Genomic DNA, 19,017 nt, shown 5'->3' on the forward strand with positions numbered 1-19,017 from the left:
TGGCTTGAGAAATTGATATTTTGCTGGGTTCTCCACCTTTTGTGAGATGTGTCTTGTATGACGCATCCCCCAAATCTAGTTTCCAGAATCCCATCTCGTCCTGCTGGCAGCAATGCCGGAAATGCATTCTGTGCTCTTTTGTACATTTGGATGAACCTGATTAGGGTCACCTTGTCTGAACTGCAAATATCCTGAAAACTACAAGAGGACTTTCAAGAGATACAGAAAACCTTAATGTTCACCTAACGTCCTTCTGAGTGGGTTCTAATTTGAATGGTAAAGTTATGAAGTAACTGATTTCATAATTTCACAATTCAATGGAAAGCTATTGACTTTGAAATGATTTTTGTGGGGTTCTAGCAGGTTAAAGTAAAAAAAAAAAGAAGCAGCACAAAAATAAACCCAGATAAGATCAAATTAAAATTTTAATCCAGTATTAATGGTAACCAGACAAATTATTTTAGGAGACCATCAAGCAGATAATAGCCTTTTTCAGCTGCATACTACTCTTACGTTTAAATTTAAAAAAACATTAAAGAGGTTTTTTATTTTAAACTTTCTTCAGTATGTCTCAAAATTATATACGCTGAAAAATTACTGATAATACAAATCAGCTTATTAAACTTAAAGAACAAGTCAACAAAAATTCAGTGGAAAAATTTAATCAGATTACACATCAGCTTATTAGAACTTAGTGCCAAAGAATTTAGCCTTGGGATGTAAGTTCTGTTCCTATCCTTTTGTCACATGAACAAATTTGTCCTTATTAAATATCATGTAAGGGTGATATCTGCCATAAAATGTAGATATGATTACATTTCAGTTTGTTGGGCCAATGGAACAATTTATACCACTAAACTTTGTCCTGCTGTTAAAGAGTTGATTTGCAACAATGAACTGTAGCTTAATTTCACTGTTCAAATCTACTTGAAGAAGATATACAGGCAGATGTAGACTTTGGTATATATATTTCTAGCTAGAAAAGGAAGTAAAGGTTTATATGATTATTTTCCAGATGGTTTATCTCCAATTCCAGTAATATATACGTACATAGCTTGGTTGGGGAAAAAAGCAGTGATTGAATTGATAGTACTCTTTAGAACAAAAAACAAGGCACAATTTTCATAGGATTTGATAGGAACATACTTAGTCACATTATAACCTTTACCACTTATTAACTATTTCATGTGATGGTTAATTATCAGGAAGTTTATGTCCTGTGACCAGTTTTATTAGGGTATTTACTTTCTTTCCCTGCTATAGTTAGATACACACCAGGCTGGTATATTTAGCTTAGCATTTTGAGTTCAATAGCTTCATCTTAAACTTACTTTTTTTAAAGTGGGTTATATTGCTAGTCAACGGCAGAAGCTGAAAACAACGTGTTTGCAATATTGTACCTGATTATTGATTTCCATGGAGAAATTTTTTTTGAGATCGCTCATCTTCATTTTGTGATATAGCAAAAGTGGATCATTTCTGTCTTCATCTTTGGTTGTGATCTAGAAAAACAAATGTATACTATAAAAAGGAGTGGTTTTGAAGAAAGGACAGCAGAGACAGGAAAGCAAAAAACCCTCAAAAACAAAACCCTAATGCAAAGGGCAAAGCAAACCTTCAAATCAAAGAGATTAAGGCATAAATGACTGGCTTGTTAGTATATAAAAGGTAGAAGAAAGTATGAATTTATGGTCCATGGGACAGGATCCTAGGGAACACAGAAGCCCTCTATTCTCTTGCTGAAGCTGGGGATTATGCTATGCTCTGGGATGAATCTGACTTTGAATACCCCTATCTCAACTCTTGCCAGCTTCTACATCATGCCACTTTCCAAGAACATGAAAGTCTCAATCTCAGAACACTGAGATTCAAAAGAATGTAACAGAATAGATCCTGGGCAGGACGAAAGGTTCTTCTTAGCATGAGAACAAGAAATGAGTGGCAATGCGTCTAACTAGACTGTCATTTTGATATATCATATAGCCCTGATTTATAGGTTCAGATCACTCTGTCAGTAATTCTTAGAATAAACTCAAGGAGATCAACATTGCTTGTTATGTCTAACCTAAATCCCATTGATGTCAATATGTTTACTCAAAATATCACAAAGTCTAAATCCAAAATGTTACCAGTGGGAGAATGTGGCAATATAATACAGTACAATACTCAGCATTTTGTGTATTTCTAGAGTCATAAATATAAAAATATACAGTCTTTTCTCTTTACTGGAGCAACTGTAACTTGAGTACATGAGCAATGTAATACATTTTTATTATTACTCTTGTAGTATTAATATATACCACTAATAAGTATTGAAGGATTAACGTGTGATGCAATAATGTCAAAACAAGAGTAGAAATAGAACTAGATATAAGGAATTTAATATCTGTGAATATTTTCCATTCTAATCCAGCCACCTTTTGGCCATCGTATTTCAGACTATATCTGAAATACTATCCATATCTGAAATGTTATGAACCACTTTCTGTTCTTGAAGTCTTTTCTAGATTATGCCATCATAGGAACAGTCAGATCAACCTGGTGTAGAATTAAAATGGAATATTTTTGTATTCCCTGGGGCATCCCATCCCCCAAACAAAAGGAAATTAAATATTTCTTTGATGTATAAGTTTATCTCTACTTTCTCCCTAAAATCCCTGATTTAATAGTATAATTTTGAGGGGAATGAGGGAAAGAGGTAGTAGCCATATATTTTTCTTCTTACAAAACATTCTGCATATAAAATAGGAGAGTTAACTTACATTTGCAATTTCTTTCTCAAAAGCCATTATCTTTTCTGCTTCTATAGAAATTTCAGTATCATTGATGGAGAGGTTTCTTTCTTGGCGAATTAACTTTGCTACAGAAATCATGAAACTAACATAGGCTGAACAGGCCTATAAGAAAAAAGAATGTTTTGCTTTGATTAACTTGTATACAATTATTAAAATATTAATAAAAAGAACAGTTTAAATGATTTTAAATATTGTATTATGATAAGTTAGTATATACCTTAAATGAACATCAGCCATAATACTGCATGAAGATTTTATTATGAGTATTATTTTAGATTTATAGTGTCTATTTAATCTTATAATTTGTACTGTGGAAGTACTGACTAGTCCTAGTAGTTTCTAAACTATTGCATTAAATCATGAGTTGGGATAAGGCACTAATTGTAGAGACAATTATTCATTGTAATCAACCTTCTAAATGTTTGAAGGAAGCTCTTCCATAAGTACTTTGCCTCTTGTTAATTAGTTTTTCTCCTTGGCATGCAGTAATTTGTATATTCACAATCCATATTTGGGTCAACTTAAACACCTGACAGTTTTCTGCATTAATATTGTCTTTTGTGTAAGAATTTTATATTGATGTTAGGATGTTGCACCCAATCATCATCTGTCACAGAATTAAGAAGAGTGTATCAATCTGTCATCAGCCAAGGCAAGAAAACCATCATAGAAAATCAGCTTTAAGGATATAGAATGGTAGAGAAAGTGCATATTCTATTTGGAGTGCTTATATACATTCAGTTTGCGTTGGGTAAAATTTTCAATAGACATTTATCTGGGATTTCTTTGCTTTGTTTGAAAAGTAGCATGAATTTACATTAAATTATAATTTAAAAGAAAAATTTTATAGGATGATGTATCGCTGGTATTTAATATCAGATGAGTTATCTAAGATGTATAAAGGCATGTCAAATGAATGTTGGGAATTAGCAGTAGAGAAGGGACTTTTTATCATCTCTGGTGGACCTTCAATAAAGCAAAAAAATAATAATTGGAGTATGATTCATATTTTAATATAGAAAATTTTTGAAAATGAAGGTAAAGATGAAACCCAGAAATTTTCTTTTGGGCCTGATGGAGAAATACTTGGAGAAAAACTTTGTTACTATATATGTTGACATATATAGTAACCATATCTGTTGACATACAGTATATATAGTAACCTTCCAAAAATGGAAGGACACTTTGATTCCTATCATGGACGAATGGCTGCAGAAGCTGATGGAGTTGGCTGAAATTGAAAAAAATTCACCATTTTGATTAAAGAAAAGACTATAAGTACTTTTGCTTCCACGTGGAGACTGCTTCTGAACTTTGTGCTTTAAGTGGAAAAGAATGAAATGCTGATTTGGGGTTTTAGCGATTAGACTGATAGATCCTTATAGAAATGGCTAGTTTATATTTGAGAAAAAAAAATTGTGATTTGATGTTAATGACTTATTTTACTGCAACAGAGAGAGTATGTCAATGCTTCTTTTTCTCTTTCCTAATCCTTTCTCCCTTTTCCTCCTCCCCCCTTCCTCCCTACTGCTTTGCTATTTACTTTCGTATTTTGTATCTTATTTTTAATTCAATTAAAAATATTAAACAGAAAAGTGGCATTGATTCTTCCTTTACACACAATAATGATAAAGGTAAAGTTTTCTCTGTCCAGTTTTGTTTGGCTAGGACACAGTGCTCATCTCTGTTTCTTGGCAGAGAGATCCAGCACTGTCCAGCATGGCTATACACCAGTGACGTGAGTTGAGGTTTATGGCTGGTGAGGCTGGTGACGTCATCAGGAAGGCGGGGAATGGGACCACGTGTGCTGGAGGCTCAGGCTGCCTCAGCCTCCAGCACACGTGATCCCATTCCCCGCCTTCCTGAGCGTGCTCCGCCGGCTCGCGCTCTGACAGTCGCTTTCGTGCCTTCATCATCCAGGAGCGCTGACAACATTTCTGCCTCCGCCCTCCCCAGCTCCCGGGTGCGGCTGGACGGATGTAGCCACAGCGACGCCGAGGTGGTCCGGGCAGACGAAAGAGCGAGCGAGGCAGCCTGATCCTCGGTCGCGCGCCCGCCGGACTGCCTCGGCGCCATTCTGGCTACCTCCGTCCGGGTGCGCCCGGGAGCTGCGGAGGGCAGAGGCAGAAATGTTGTCGGCACTCCCGGATGACGAAGGAACGAAAGCGACGCTTTGGTGCCTTCATCATCCGGGAGTGCCGACAACATTTCTGCCTCCGCAGCTCCCGGGCGCGGCCGGACAGATGTATATAATATTATAAGGCAATATATATTGCCTCCCCTGACCGCACGTCCCTGCTATACACCAACAGCACACAGAATGCTGCTACCTTTCCACCAAAGTGGTACATATTGATCTACTTCCATTTGCATGCTTTCAAATTGTTAGGTGGGCAGGAGCTGGAGCAAGCTGACAAGCTCAGTGTCTTTAACCACTGAGCCATCAAGCTCCATGTTGTACAAAATAAGCACACACAGAAAATTAACAGTTTTGGGATATGCTGGGCAGGTTTTGTAGAGTAGTAAAACAGCATTATGTCTTTCAAATGTAATTGGACTATAAAAATCTGTAGCAAACATATTTTTATTATAAATAGTTTGTATATATGTATGGATACTCTTATTTTCTTTTTTGTTATTTTATTAGCATTTAATGAAGACACTCCTCAGTGAGGCTGCCAAATTTGTCAGTAATTAGGTTGGTTGAAAGTCTAACTTTTCGTGGGAAACTTTTGCTTATTTCTAAACTTGCATTTACCTCTGTGTACAGTCCAGTGCATTCATAGTAATCACGGGAAGGAAGTCCAAGTCTAGGTTGATCAACCTATAAAACCAAATTTAAAAATAATCAGGCCACAAATAGAACAAACAATCTGTTGGCAGATAGAAGATTGCAAGCAGTGATATTTAGTTTTTTTAAAAAATATTTTTTTTCAAAGTGCCCATAAAGTGAGACTTTTTAAGTACAAGAATCTAAGGCTAAAAATTTGGAGAGAAATTGAGGAGTGAGGAGAGGAAGAAGGTCAGGGGAGGGGAGGAGAAGGGAGAGGAGAGGAGGACTAAAATGGGTACCCTTCCTGACTTCTCACAACTGTGGGTGGTTGACAATATGATGGTGGTATCAAGACATAAAAGTTTCACTTTGCTATACTTCCTATAAGAGAAAATAGATGTTCAACTTCTAAGCATCTGTGGAAGAAGAAAGAAGCCATTACTGCTCAAGAGTGACTAAGGGCAAATGGGGATTCAGTATTCTTAGTAGCAAATGTCATAAGACACAATCAAAAGTAGAACTTCAGCATCATAGGGGTGTGACTAGAGTTTGATATACCAAGTTTAATTAGCAATTACAAGATGTAGCATTATTTCAATGGCTCTTTTATGGGAGGAAATAAACCTATATAGAACTAAAAACAAGGGAAGAAGAAATATAGGACAAGTAGCTTATCCCTTGGCTCCTACCAAGTACTCACAAAGACCATTGTTCTTTATTGGCTGCATTCCTAACCTTGCCCACATTGTAATTATTAGTCTGTTACAATAATTTGAACATCAGTTTTAATGGAGAGTCCATAACTGAGGATCACAAAATCGATGGGTAGGTTAATCTGACAGATTACTTTCAAAATTAGAAAAGTTAATTACTTTTCCTAAGCATATACAATCAAGTAATTTATGGCAAGATGATTTAAATTCAATTATCAAAGGAAATGAATCCTGATTGTATATGATATGTTTAGCAAAACATTTTTAATAGAAATGAAATGGGATTTACATGTGCATTACCATTCTGTTTCATCCTTGCTTGTGAGCCATATTGAAGAATCTACAGCAGGATGATGTATTATGTATATGAACTGACACAAGTCTTTATGGGTAGGCAATTTAAAATCCCTAGTTTCTCTAACTATTCCAGCCAGAAGAAATGCATTTTTAGACATTTCTAAGAATGACAAACTTACATGAAGTACATGTTGTGAGGAGTTTTTATCATCTGTGCCAACAAACATGTTAATGATGACTTTTCTTCCAAATTGAAAATTTAAGTCTGCAATGGATTTCTCTGCATTCCATTTGGAGCCTAAAGTAGTAAAAATGTCTGGTCAGTGTTGGATAAAGGTAACTCCAACTCCACCCTTTTCCATTTGAAAATTATAATGAACAAATAACCTGAATTCACCTACCATGATCCAGGTCCCAGTTGTCTGTTGCTATAGGCCATTCTGAAATGCTGGTCATTAGGCCAATCAGTGGTTGCCCTTTTTTGCTGTTAATGGCAGCTGGTGAAAATAAACATGAATTCCATTAATTATAGGTACAGACTTCTTAAACCACTCAATCATCACAATGACGTATGGCGGTGGTCCTGCATTTCCAAACAAATATTTCCTGCAGAATCGTATCTCACAAGAGAAGGCGGAAAACAAACGAATAGATGGAAGTAACTTGAACCTTTGGTGTCTTCACAGAATATGAGAAGTTTGTAAGTGACACAAAACACATCAATGTTACACATGTTATGATGCCATCACAGAAATGAAACAACTTATATAATATGATATCACTTGATGTCATTCCATTCCCTCTCTCCCTCCCTCCCATGGTCTATGGTTTATGGCCTAAGCCATAAAATGATTTGTTTCTCTCTTATGATTAATGGGAAGATAGCAATTATGATTTGTAATTATGGCTTACATAGGCATTGAACCCACCTATGTAGCATTAGTAAGCATTGTACATCTGTGCAAAATATTCAAAAAGAGTAATTCAGTCAATCAGGCAGTCAGTCAGTCACATAACTTCTAGTCTCACAATAGTGTCTCCGGGAGGCTTACAGAACAACAATACCTGGGTTCCAATGACATGCCAAACCAAACTAAACTAAACTAAACCAAACCAAACCAAACCTTAGTGCATGGTCAATAATTTAATTATCAGTAATGTCTACTGTGAGTAAAATAATTTCTCCTTTTTTTTTGCTAGCCATTTCCTTTATAGATGCCACAAATGGAAGCACCTTATTTACATTCTATCAGTCTATTCTATGACCTCCCAGAGAGTATCGACAAAATAGATTTAAATTAGTCAACTGTACTATTCCTCTCGAGAATTAAAACAATTAATTAAGAAATATGAGCAGAATTCAATACTCTGATACTAATCTCATACATGTGAATTTAAATATGCAAAGCATACTATGGAGCCCATAAAGCAGTTGTCAGGGTTCTGACCAATGCCCTAATAAAAGCAGGAGCCTCAAACAAAGTTTCAAGAAAAAAACCTGTTGTTTATTAGGAGCACCATGTCGGCACGGACCAAGTGAAGCCAGCTCTAACTTCACTCGGTTTGCGCCTTGCCTCTGACCCTGTTTTCCCCTCCCCCTAAGGTGTGTCATCAGTCACATCCCCAAATGAAGCAATTTTGCTGGTCGTAGAAGTAACTCCCTCTGATCGTTTTGGGTCTCCATGGAGATGGCCTTGACTTCAGCTGGCTAGCATGTGTTTTGTTTTGACTAAGGTGCAAATTCCTTGATGCAGCTGTGAGGCACAATTCCCCATTCCCCTGCCTATGGCACCCCGGGAACAGGGCAGGAAAGCTTCGCGGCTTGAGAGAATGCAAGAATGCGACTAAAAAGTAGTATTAGAAATTGCTCAAAGTTAGGTGGCCAATCAATCAATCAATCAATCACTCAATCAGAACAAGGTTATATTCATTACTCTTAAATGTAGTAATTTAGCAAGCAACTTACTTTCATTTATACAAGATCTATAGAGCATTTTTGCTTTTGCAATAGCTTCTATATCTTCACTGTTTTTCTTCTCAAGAACATCTAAAAATGATAAAGGTATATATAGATATATATATATTACTAAGTGTGATACATAATATAGGTTATGTTCTACTGGTGTTATGCAAAAGCACACATAATGATACCCATTTCACTGATTTTAGCCTTATAAAAAAAACAAATGAGAACAGAATTCAAAGTTTTATAGTCCAAGTTTCTAGTAGAATTATGAACTAAGTTTCCATGATGAAAGGAGAGGCTTATTTCAAGAAAGAAAGAGCCACCACTAAAGTTCCCCCGTGGATTGCATCAGGTTTCTGCTACCATAGCTATCTTTTATCACAGAAGGTAAATTAAAAAGGTGCTTTTCCAAGCAGGTTGAAGAAGGATCTACTGATCCTTCTTTCCTAGAAGCACCAGTGGAATTTCCCTTCCTATAGGTCCTGTTAGGAAGGAAAATAAAAGAAGCAAAACTAAGAGCAGAACACTTTATACTGTATGTTTTAACTTGGTTAGTGCGAACTCAGCAGAGCTTAGAAATCAGCACTACCTCTGCCACATATTCTCTTCCATTTTGGACATTTGCTTTGTCCCTTTGTAAATATTCAAAGATTAATGTAATGCTGTTTCTGTTAATGTTTTTATGGTCTCTGTTCCCAAATTATTTTTCTGATTCTCATCAAATTTGACACCTGATACGTCTACTACAGTCCTTATTTATTGGCATCTAAATATAAAACATATGGCTGACCAGTTTGGACTGGTCAGTTTTTGAGCAGTATACTCCACTTGGTAAGCTAACTATCTTCATTCTCATTATTACGACAACTGCCCATCCCTTTTGGATCACTGAGTCAGATGTTGCAAGAGTCAGAATGCAATGCAGAGCCTGTTCCACTAAATGATATCAAGATGATGTTTACTCTTGACCCACTGTTGATGTGGATTTTAGCTGTGGATGTTATTTTTGGTTGTGGTTTTTTCAGCCCCACATTGTTGGGATCTGCTATTATGTATTATCTTCTTTATCTTTTTTGTTTACTCTTGGTCAAAAAAACCCATGACCTTACAGACTTGGATGTACCCTAGTAAATCTTTGAGATTGGTCTTGGATAAACCAGAATATATCTCTTGCTCTTCTGTCACAAAATTGGAATGTATATAAAAAAAAACAAAAAACAAAATTATCCAAAATTTGGAGTGACTCATCTGTACTACTGACCTTTCAAAACAACTTCTAGTTCATCTCTTAAAATATCAAAATTACTATAACGGGAACTTGTCTCAGGTATGATGTGCTTTTTTAACCATCCTCCACAAGCATACTGGTAAAAATTATTGCAAGGTTTTGCTGTTGTATCCATGTTCTCAATGATTCGGGCAGCTGTCATAAAACAAAATAAATAAAGACATATTAAGGGTAATGCATTTTTGTAAAAAAAAAATAGTCTACCTTTCTCTTTATTTTTATAAAACAGTAACATTAATATTTAGTTTTGTAATGAGATTTGTAACCAGGGGTGGGATCCTACCAGTTTAACAACCAGCTCGCTCAGCAGGCAAAGTGAGCATTTTGCTGAGTGAGGCCAATACTTTGGCTGAATAGACCTAAAAAGGCTTGTCATACTGAACTGCATAGAACAGCCTACAAAGGCTTCTTTGTACTTGTAGCCCACCATAAATATCTTCATCAACCTGTTTTCCTTTGGGGGGAAAACAACTTAATAGACCAAAAACCTATTTCCCTGTCTGGGAAGCTAAATTAACAGATTTGTTCTACATAACAGCAATTAATGCATAGTTACCTGGAAGGAAGAGTTACTGCACTTAGTTTCACATAACACACATTAAAAGTGGGAGGGGTACATTTAGGTTATAGGATAGGAATGGTTAACCTTGGAACAGATAGAACAGAGTCAGCTGCTAAGCACAATCAATAACTGATTATGGAAGAAAATGAAATTATTTTTGATCATTGTCAAGAGATTAAATACTCTAACTCAGAAAAATGCCATGTAAAAGAAAATATTCATTTGAGAGGTTTCCACTGCTAAATATATGTTGTCTGTCACTTTCTGACTGTTAACTGCATATTCTTTCATATGTTAAGAAAGTGATATTTCTGCTTATTTTGGGGACCCTGACAATTCAAAGACCTGAAAGATGAGACTTCTAAAGTATGAAGGGAATCTCCATAACTGGGGAATGCCCCATTTGGCCTAAATTTGCCAATTCAACATATAGATTTAACAAAGCAGAGACGTTAGCAGGGCATGAGAGTTGTAATTCTAAAGAGAGATGATATGAAAAAGCAAACATGGCAGTGATTTAAAACCTATTATTCTCTGCCTCCTCCCCAAACTGTTTGCTTCCCTGTGAATCTTGATTATATGTGCAAGCTTTTCTCATTTGTATTTAAATCAATAAAACAGGTCCACAACTGGGTTTTCTATGGATCAAGAGGAGAGAGGAAAATTATTATAGACACAGGAATAGGTTCAAAGACACAGTGCATACTTAATGAACTAAATTAGAGCTGCTACACTTGCTGTGCAAAAAATCCCAGCAATGGGATACCAAGAACTCTTAATTCCTTGTTTTCATGTAATGGTTATCTGTATTTTTGCACTGAAATCTACCATTGTAATTATCACCCACAGAGTTAACAAGAAAAAATAAATGTAGACTAAACTATGAAGTCTTTGTGCCTTGGTCTACTACAGTGTTTCTCAACCTTGGCAACTTTAAGTCCTGTGGACTTCAACTCCCAGAATTCCCCAGCCAGTTGGCTGGGGGATTCTGGGAGTTGAAGTCCACAGGACTTAAAGTCGCCAAGGTTGAGAAACACTGGTCTACTACATCAAGCAATGTAACTTTTAGCTTTTTTTGTTTAGACCTATGGCTGGTTTGCTTAAAATCATTTTCATAATCATTTAACTTAATAAAATTAAATTAAATTTGTAAAAGCATGTTTCATTGAAAACAATAATTAGGGTAATGATATGTTGTATATGATATGATGAAGCAAATGTGTTGTCTTGAATTTAGCAACTGCATTTCCAACATGATGCAATGACAAGATTGGAGACAGCCTTATCTGTCTATCTATTCCTTTTTACTCACTGATTTCTCAATAGAGTACAGTATATTACAGCATGGATGTCACTGCTATGCAACCTCTCCAAGCTCAAGTAGTGGGACAACCCACTTCAAACTTCGGATTTTAGCTAGTGTCAGCATTTGGCAAAATAAATTTTCAGTTCTAATGGACTTACATAAGGCAAGGCAGTCAGCTGGCTATAAACATACAGTAATTATTAAACTATAATACGTGGGGAGATTCAGACTTCACCATCCTCATGATTAAATCTCATTGCTTGATTTGATTAACTGAGTAAATCAGAGTTCAATTCCTTTTTCCATGATACCACAACAGATGTACCAGTGGTAGATTTACTGTCTCTTCTAAACTGATTTGTAAACTTTGTTTATATCTAAATGCCATAAAGTTTCTCTAAGTTCCAAAAAAGAGATCTGAGTATCATAGGACCCCACCCAAATTTCCCAAAGTCAAGATCAAGTTGTAACTTGACAGAGTGAAATAATTAGATGAGTTAAGGGGGTAATTTTATTAATTTTAATTAAATGTAAATCAAACTGAATCAAATAATGTTATTGTCTTGTCCCTGCCCACCTCTTTTTGGAGAATAGTTCTTCCTTCCACTTCCAAACATTGGTGTTGGAGAAGGTTCCTAAGAATATTATGGACAGTCAAGAAAATAAATAAATGGGTCATTGAATCCAGAGTTCTTATTCAAGGCACAAATGACCAGGCTCAGATTAGCCTATTTGAGACACATTATGTGATGCGTTGGCTCAGTGGCTAAGTCACTGAGCTTGTTGATCAGAAAGGTCGGCAGTTTGGTGGTTTGAATCCCTAGTGCTGCATAACAGAATGAGCTCCCGTTACTTGTCCCAGCTTCTGCCAACCTAGCAGTTCGAAAGCAGGTAAAAAAATGCACGTAGAAAAATAGGGACCATCTTGGTGGGAAGGTAACAGTGTTCCGTGCGCCTTTGGCGTTTAGTCATGTCAGCCACATGACCATGAAGCCGTCTTCGCACAGCACTGGCTCTTTAGCTTTGAAACAAAGATGAGCACCACCCCCTAGAGTTGGGAATGACTAGCACTTAGCTTTCTGGAGAAGGCTCTGATGCTGGGAAAGGAAACCAGAAGCAAAGTGGATAGATTCAGCTACAGTGGCAATGAATGCATTATTGGAAGACCTGAGGTTATAGATAGATTGTTGTGTAGTAAATCTATCTATGTGGTCATGAAGAATCAACATGGACTTGATAGCAAATCATTGCCCAAGATGACTCTTGATCCTGAAACTGCACTGTTGTCCTTGAAATCCACAAATCTTTGGGAGATCCATTCCTTTCCTTTATATTTCATTCTACAAACTTGGAGCATTCTTCAAGGAGTCCGAATCAAGTTGCTTATGGGTATGCAATCTCCTAAATCTGCTGTTAGGAGGAATCAGACTTAGAGCAATTCTCTACTCTCGCCTAAGATGTTTCTGTCTTCTGCTGTTTCCTGCTGCTTCTTAGGTCAACTTCAGTTTGGATTGAAATGGGCACAGGTCTGGGCTGGAGCTATGTGGACTATGCCCATTGCAAGATCTGATTGCTCATCCCCGACTACTTGTCCTTATCATTCATGTAGGGAAGGAAGTCTTGCTGGATGCCCACAGAAAGATGTACAATTTGAATGGAACATGAGTTCCTAGGGATGAGAAAAGTTTCATTGACTTAACTTGCCATCACTGATCAACTGCAAGACTATAAAAAACACGTAGAGACTGTCTACATAGCACAGTGACCAGCCTCTGAGGGGTGAAAGGAGGACAAATGATGCAGGCAGTTGAAGCTGAGGCTACCAGAAGATCAGAGCAAAGAACTGCTGAGGAACATCTGCTCTGAAGAATTTAAGACAGCTTTGATGAGAAAGGAGTATTTTTTAAAAAAAATCAAAACCAATAAAGACTTTGTGGTTTCATTTGCAACAGGCTGTGAGTCAGGGAGGATGACATCTGTTCGAGAGAGAAGTGGGGCACCCATAATGGCAATTGGCCAAGCAGAAAGTGCAGATACTGTATATCCTTACCCAGAAATACACTCACCCACCCCTGTGGTTTGATAGTTTTAATGACTATATTTGCAAATTGAACTATCTTTTTTAAATATCTATTCAAATCCCCCAAAATACAAAAGAGGATCCCAAACACCTGATATTATTATCACAATCAGTTATCAAAATTCATTTTTCAACACAGTATTTATCTCTTGGAGACATTTAACACCTAATTTATGTAAAAAAAACCAAACTCCTATTACATGAGTTCCCAGAGAACGGAACCCAACACAAATCTGTTATATATCTATCAAGAGTGGCTAAAGAGTCACACTAGAATCCTGAACATCTCTTAGGCATGAAAATTGTCTGGGTGATTTCATCGGTTTCTCTTTCCAAGTCCAACCCACCTCATAGGGTTGTTGTTGTAGGAAAAATTGGATAAGGAAGGAGCATTAGGCATGTTCACTATCTTGAGTTATTTATAAAAATAATAAAGGTGGTTAAAAATAAATAAATATATAAACATAAGGTTATACCACTTCAAGTTGTAAGCTTGTTTAAAACATCCAATAAGGAAAGTGTTTTATTCAGCACTTTTTTCAATATAAGAAAGTACAGTTGCTTAATGTGCCTCAGGAAGATGATTCAGCAACTAAAAAGCATCTTGATTAAGTAACTTTAACATTCTGTTCTAGGTTAATTGGTCTTGGATAGTAAACATATTTTATTAACTAGAAACCTTGAAAAGCAAATATTAATTTAATTATTAAACATTAATCTTGATAAGTAAACATTTTTTTAATAAATAGCATGCAATACACTTCAGGAGACAATTATGCCATTCAGATAAAGTTTCACCTTCATGTTATCTCTGTTCTCACAAATCAGAATTCTGTACAGTCCAGAACACTATAAACATGCAATGAAAGTTTAAAGGAAAAACGGAGGTGACTTCTGGTCCCCGAAGGCGACGGACGTGTGCGTCTGCCGCTCGTCTCTTCGGTGGGCTCCTTTTAGGAGCACACGGGGCCTTGGAGGGGCTCCCTGCCACAGGGCGGCTTGTTGGGACCCCCTGGATCGGCAGCAGCCGCAGGGGGGTTTCCAGATTCGCTCCAGGAGCCAGGGAGTGTGGGGGGTGCATGGTGGCATTTTCCACTGTCGCTATGCGCCTTTGCCGATCGGATTCCGGAAGGAAAGAATCAATTAGACGTTACAGTTGAAGTGCGGTGAGGTGAGAGGTTTCCCTCAATCTCCTGTAAATCTATTTAACTGATGAACAGCAGCTTTTCCAAATTGTGGATTCAATCCTTTGAAGTGTTAAGATTGGAGGGGGGGATTTTCCACCACCCCCCTCGGAAAAAGCGGCACTTGGAATCTCTCTCTCTCTCTTGCTACAATTGCAAGGGATGACTGCTGACTTGTTACTTTTAAACTATTTTATGAAAACTTTGGACATGTTGCTCCCTGGTCCCCTGTGAAGGCGGGGCCAAGATGGCCAACTTCCTCCTTCTTATTTGCTTTTATGAATGAAGCTTCCCCTTTTAAAGAATTCTGGCTTTATATTATTCTACACCCCGGAGATCTCCTGGAGCCTCTTTTCTTATGTGGCTCCCGTGGATTTGGATTTGACTCTTATCCTCTGGCTTGCAGCTGTACAGGAGGATTAACTTTCACTTCCGCCTTGTTTGCCTCCACGATCTCTCCCAGCTGTGTATTCCACAGACACCATTTCTTTTACATAAGACTTTATAGCTATCTCTGAACTTAGTATGGGACCTAAAAAGCCACTGCCTGGTAAGGCATCTTCGGCCCCGACATCTTCTATGTCTAGTCCGATTACACAACAGACACAAATGGCTTCATTTCTACAACCTAAACAACTGAAGAGAGTTCAAAGGACTTATCTGTTGCCCAAATGTTTCGAATTATTTTGAAGGGACAGGACGAACTGAAAAAACAATTGGCAGATTTAAATGAACAGCTCAGAGAAACACAACAACAAGCAACACAAAATAAGCAGAGAATAGGTGTGTTGGAGGAAGACACGACTGGGTTGAGGGAGGAGGTTAAGACGGTCCAGAAGGGGAATAGAGAATTTGAAAATCATATGATAAAGGTGGAATTTCAAAAAAATGTCTTTTTTTCTTAGATTTCAAAACTTACCAGAGACAGAAAATTAAGACCTTAAGGAGATTATGACCACAATTTTATCAGAATATATTAAAAGAGACAAACAACAGCTATGGTGGTCTATAGATTTGATTTATAGGATCAATTCAGCATATGCTAGAACACACAACGTTCCAAGGGAAGTACATGTTAAATTTCTTAGAAAGACTACAAGAGATGAGGTCTTAGGAGCTCAGAGGGTGGGACCATTAAAATACAAAGACAAAGAAATAGCCATTCTTAAACAAATTCCGAAGAAAGTAAGAGATAAGAGGAAGAAATTTTCCTCTTTATCAAAGAAATTATATGATAAAGGAGTTTGGTTTAGATGGTTATTGCCAGAAGGAATGTTGATCTTTGGGGAGGGCAACAGAATTAGAGTCAACACAATTGTGGAGGCAGAGGCCTTCATTAAAAAACACATTGCCTTTCTAGATGGAACAGGGGACAGTACACAAGATATGAAGGAAGGAGAGGCAGTGGCTCCGCCAGAGGGCAGGGGGGAGGAAACAACATCGAGAACACTCAGGTCACAAAAATAAGTTTGAAATATTATTGCAATTGTTGTTACAATGAAATTGTTGGAAGTGACATATAAGATGATTGAATATATTGTTGATATAATGTAAAACAAAAAGCTGCCAATGTTTATCTTTTAATCTTTGATCTTTATTTTTTTTTCTGTAAAAGTTGTGAGATTTGGGGGGATTTCTACCCTTCGCACAATGTAGCTGTCAAAAAATTTTATATCTACCTACCCCTTCCTATAAATATTTGTAAAAACCAATAAAATTCTTTTTAAAAAAAGAAAGTTTAAAGGAAAAATTACTATCATGCACGTGACTGCATTTACACTAGTGCTTATCAGTGTTGGTTAATTAACTCACATTCTAGGCCATATAATACACTGAATCTTAAACTAACCAGCTTAGCTGCTTCGTATTCTGTGTCACAATTCTCTCCTTCTTTCCCAATTAACACCAACAAAGTTTCAAACATTGTTATATAGATAACTAAGTGTTTAATTATCCTGGTTCAATGCAGTACATGAACTCAGTCATTATGATTAAACAACAACAACCACTGGTCTTGTAATTTTTCCTCTTGTTAATTTCTGTCCCTTACCAAGAATTCTGACCATGTATTTTAAAATATTTCAAAAGTTAATGTGCTGTGTCCTGTTGACTGCCCATCTCCACTCCCACTCCATCCCCTTGCCATGCCTGTCAGGGCAGAAAAGGTAACACAGAAAAGAAACCAGTTTGCTATCTGTTCACAGAGCTAAAGTTATTAATGCAAATTTAAAACAGCTCTTTATGTTAGACAGGTGAGAGGACAAAAGACTTCATTTGGGTCAGCTATACATTGGATTTTTTTGAACTTTGCACTAATATGATTTTTTCCACTGGTGATTGTAGCGTTTATCATCTGGTTATGATTTGACATTATTTTCTTTCTCCTTTGCAACTTATCCCTGACAATCATGTGCCGTATGACATCTTGGCACGATGTAATTGATTAGACCAGGGGCATCTGCAGACAATTGAAGTCCTGTCCCTTTCTTATACATGATAATTTGTAGCTGCCAACTTACATTTTCACCACCACCCCAATGGAAGCTCCTAAATCAGTCTTTTATACACCACTGAGAATGCACAAAACTAAATGTATTGCTTTCAATCTAAATGGAGGTGCGAAGAAAAGGTCCCGGTTTTTATACATGTTTTAAAAACATGTTTCTTAGCCCGAAGCATACCATACTGCAGTAGGATTGTCAACTGTTTTTGCTCGTCCTTTTGCAGCACAGCAAGAAAGTGAGCATTAGCCTAATTAATTTTGCATGGGGAATGGATTTCTATTATGCCTGTATAAGGGTAAATATATCCCTTTTGTAGGACCTCTGACAAATTGTTAAAAACATAGGTATTGTTCAGGGCCTTTCAAAGCTTTAATGGACACTGCCCCATTTCAATTCAGCCATCTTACCTATTTGGTTCCAACATTATTTGCATGACTTTATGCGATTAGGATTAGCACAATAATCAGCATAGTTACCGTACTTTAAGAGGTATTTTAATAAGCTAATTATATAAAGCAGAGCATAGCTACAGACCTTTTTCCCCTTCCCTGTGAAATGATCGGTTGTCATTTCAAGATAAGAAAAGGAAATCCTTGAATTTGGAGATTCAAAGATTGATTCTATATATTAGAACCAGCCTGGGTGAGTCTATGCCTGCGCCATTAAGTCAACATACCATCTTATATATTTTCATTAACAAACAAAACACCACATTTTGAATCACTAGGTCCACTTCCCTTAACTTTAGGTGTTTTATAGAGATATTTCATGGGATGACCAAGACTGTTTGAGGGAAATCTATTAATATCTCATCACAAGGCTCTGTGTTTGCAGAGGTCTGTCAATTTTAGGAGTGCTCTAATACAAAACCTGATGTTGTACAGCTGCAAGTGATTCCATTATTGTGTTTGATTTTAATCAAAGGAATAGAACTTCACAATTCTGGATTATGATAAATATATCTTTCTTGAGTTGGCTTACCTGCAGTTACTTTCTACAGTTTCCACTGTGGTATTGTATTGTAATATCTCTAACTTTCAAAAGCAGATTGTCATATGGAGTGGAAGTGTAAAACAGATGTAAAATTCAAGAGACCCAACACAAAAAACTGGCTTGTGCTCACGTCTCTGGGATACGTTATTTTTAGAAACTCGTTATTAATATAGTAAAAGAAATGGAGACGTTATATCTTTCTTACCTGATTTTATACAGTCCGAAGTTTTACAAATACCATCTGAAAAAAAAAAGAATGGATGAGGATGTTATTTTTTTTCCTAGCACATTAACGTCATTGTACTTAAAATTTTGAGACTCATCCCTAATAGTTACAAACTAAATGTGTCTATTTATATAATGCAGACATCTGCTTCTTCAAGACATTTGTACTCGGTCTAGTACTAGGTCACTATTCTGACAGCAAAGAATTAAAATAGAAGCTTCATCAATATAAAATAAGTATACTAAAATTAGGACAGGATAAAGTGAAGTTCTCAGTATGCATGAATGCAAAGGGAAAGACAAAGTATTGTTTGAGAGGGAAAATATTTGT

At 36.8% G+C, this 19,017-nt stretch overlaps 1 protein-coding gene across 4 annotated transcripts in view; it reads right to left on the bottom strand.

The window, feature by feature from the left end:
• The window catches only part of MME (membrane metalloendopeptidase), a 91,559-nt gene that overhangs the window by 35,217 nt on the left and 37,325 nt on the right, over positions 1 to 19,017 (bottom strand). For all 4 annotated transcript variants that reach the window (XM_081955305.1, XM_081955304.1, XM_081955306.1 and 1 more), the window contains exons 3-10: positions 18,667 to 18,702; positions 9,806 to 9,967; positions 8,545 to 8,625; positions 6,980 to 7,075; positions 6,758 to 6,876; positions 5,554 to 5,619; positions 2,763 to 2,897; positions 1,401 to 1,502 (exon numbers count right to left, since the gene is read on the bottom strand). In XM_081955305.1, the coding sequence (XP_081811431.1) occupies positions 1,401 to 1,502; positions 2,763 to 2,897; positions 5,554 to 5,619; positions 6,758 to 6,876; positions 6,980 to 7,075; positions 8,545 to 8,625; positions 9,806 to 9,967; positions 18,667 to 18,702 (797 nt within the window). The remainder of the gene's footprint in view (positions 1 to 1,400; positions 1,503 to 2,762; positions 2,898 to 5,553; positions 5,620 to 6,757; positions 6,877 to 6,979; positions 7,076 to 8,544; positions 8,626 to 9,805; positions 9,968 to 18,666; positions 18,703 to 19,017) is intronic.

This window comes from Natrix helvetica (genome assembly GCF_964273705.1).
Source record: "Natrix helvetica genome assembly, chromosome: 5".
NCBI classification, from domain to species: Eukaryota; Metazoa; Chordata; class Lepidosauria; order Squamata; family Natricidae; genus Natrix; species Natrix helvetica.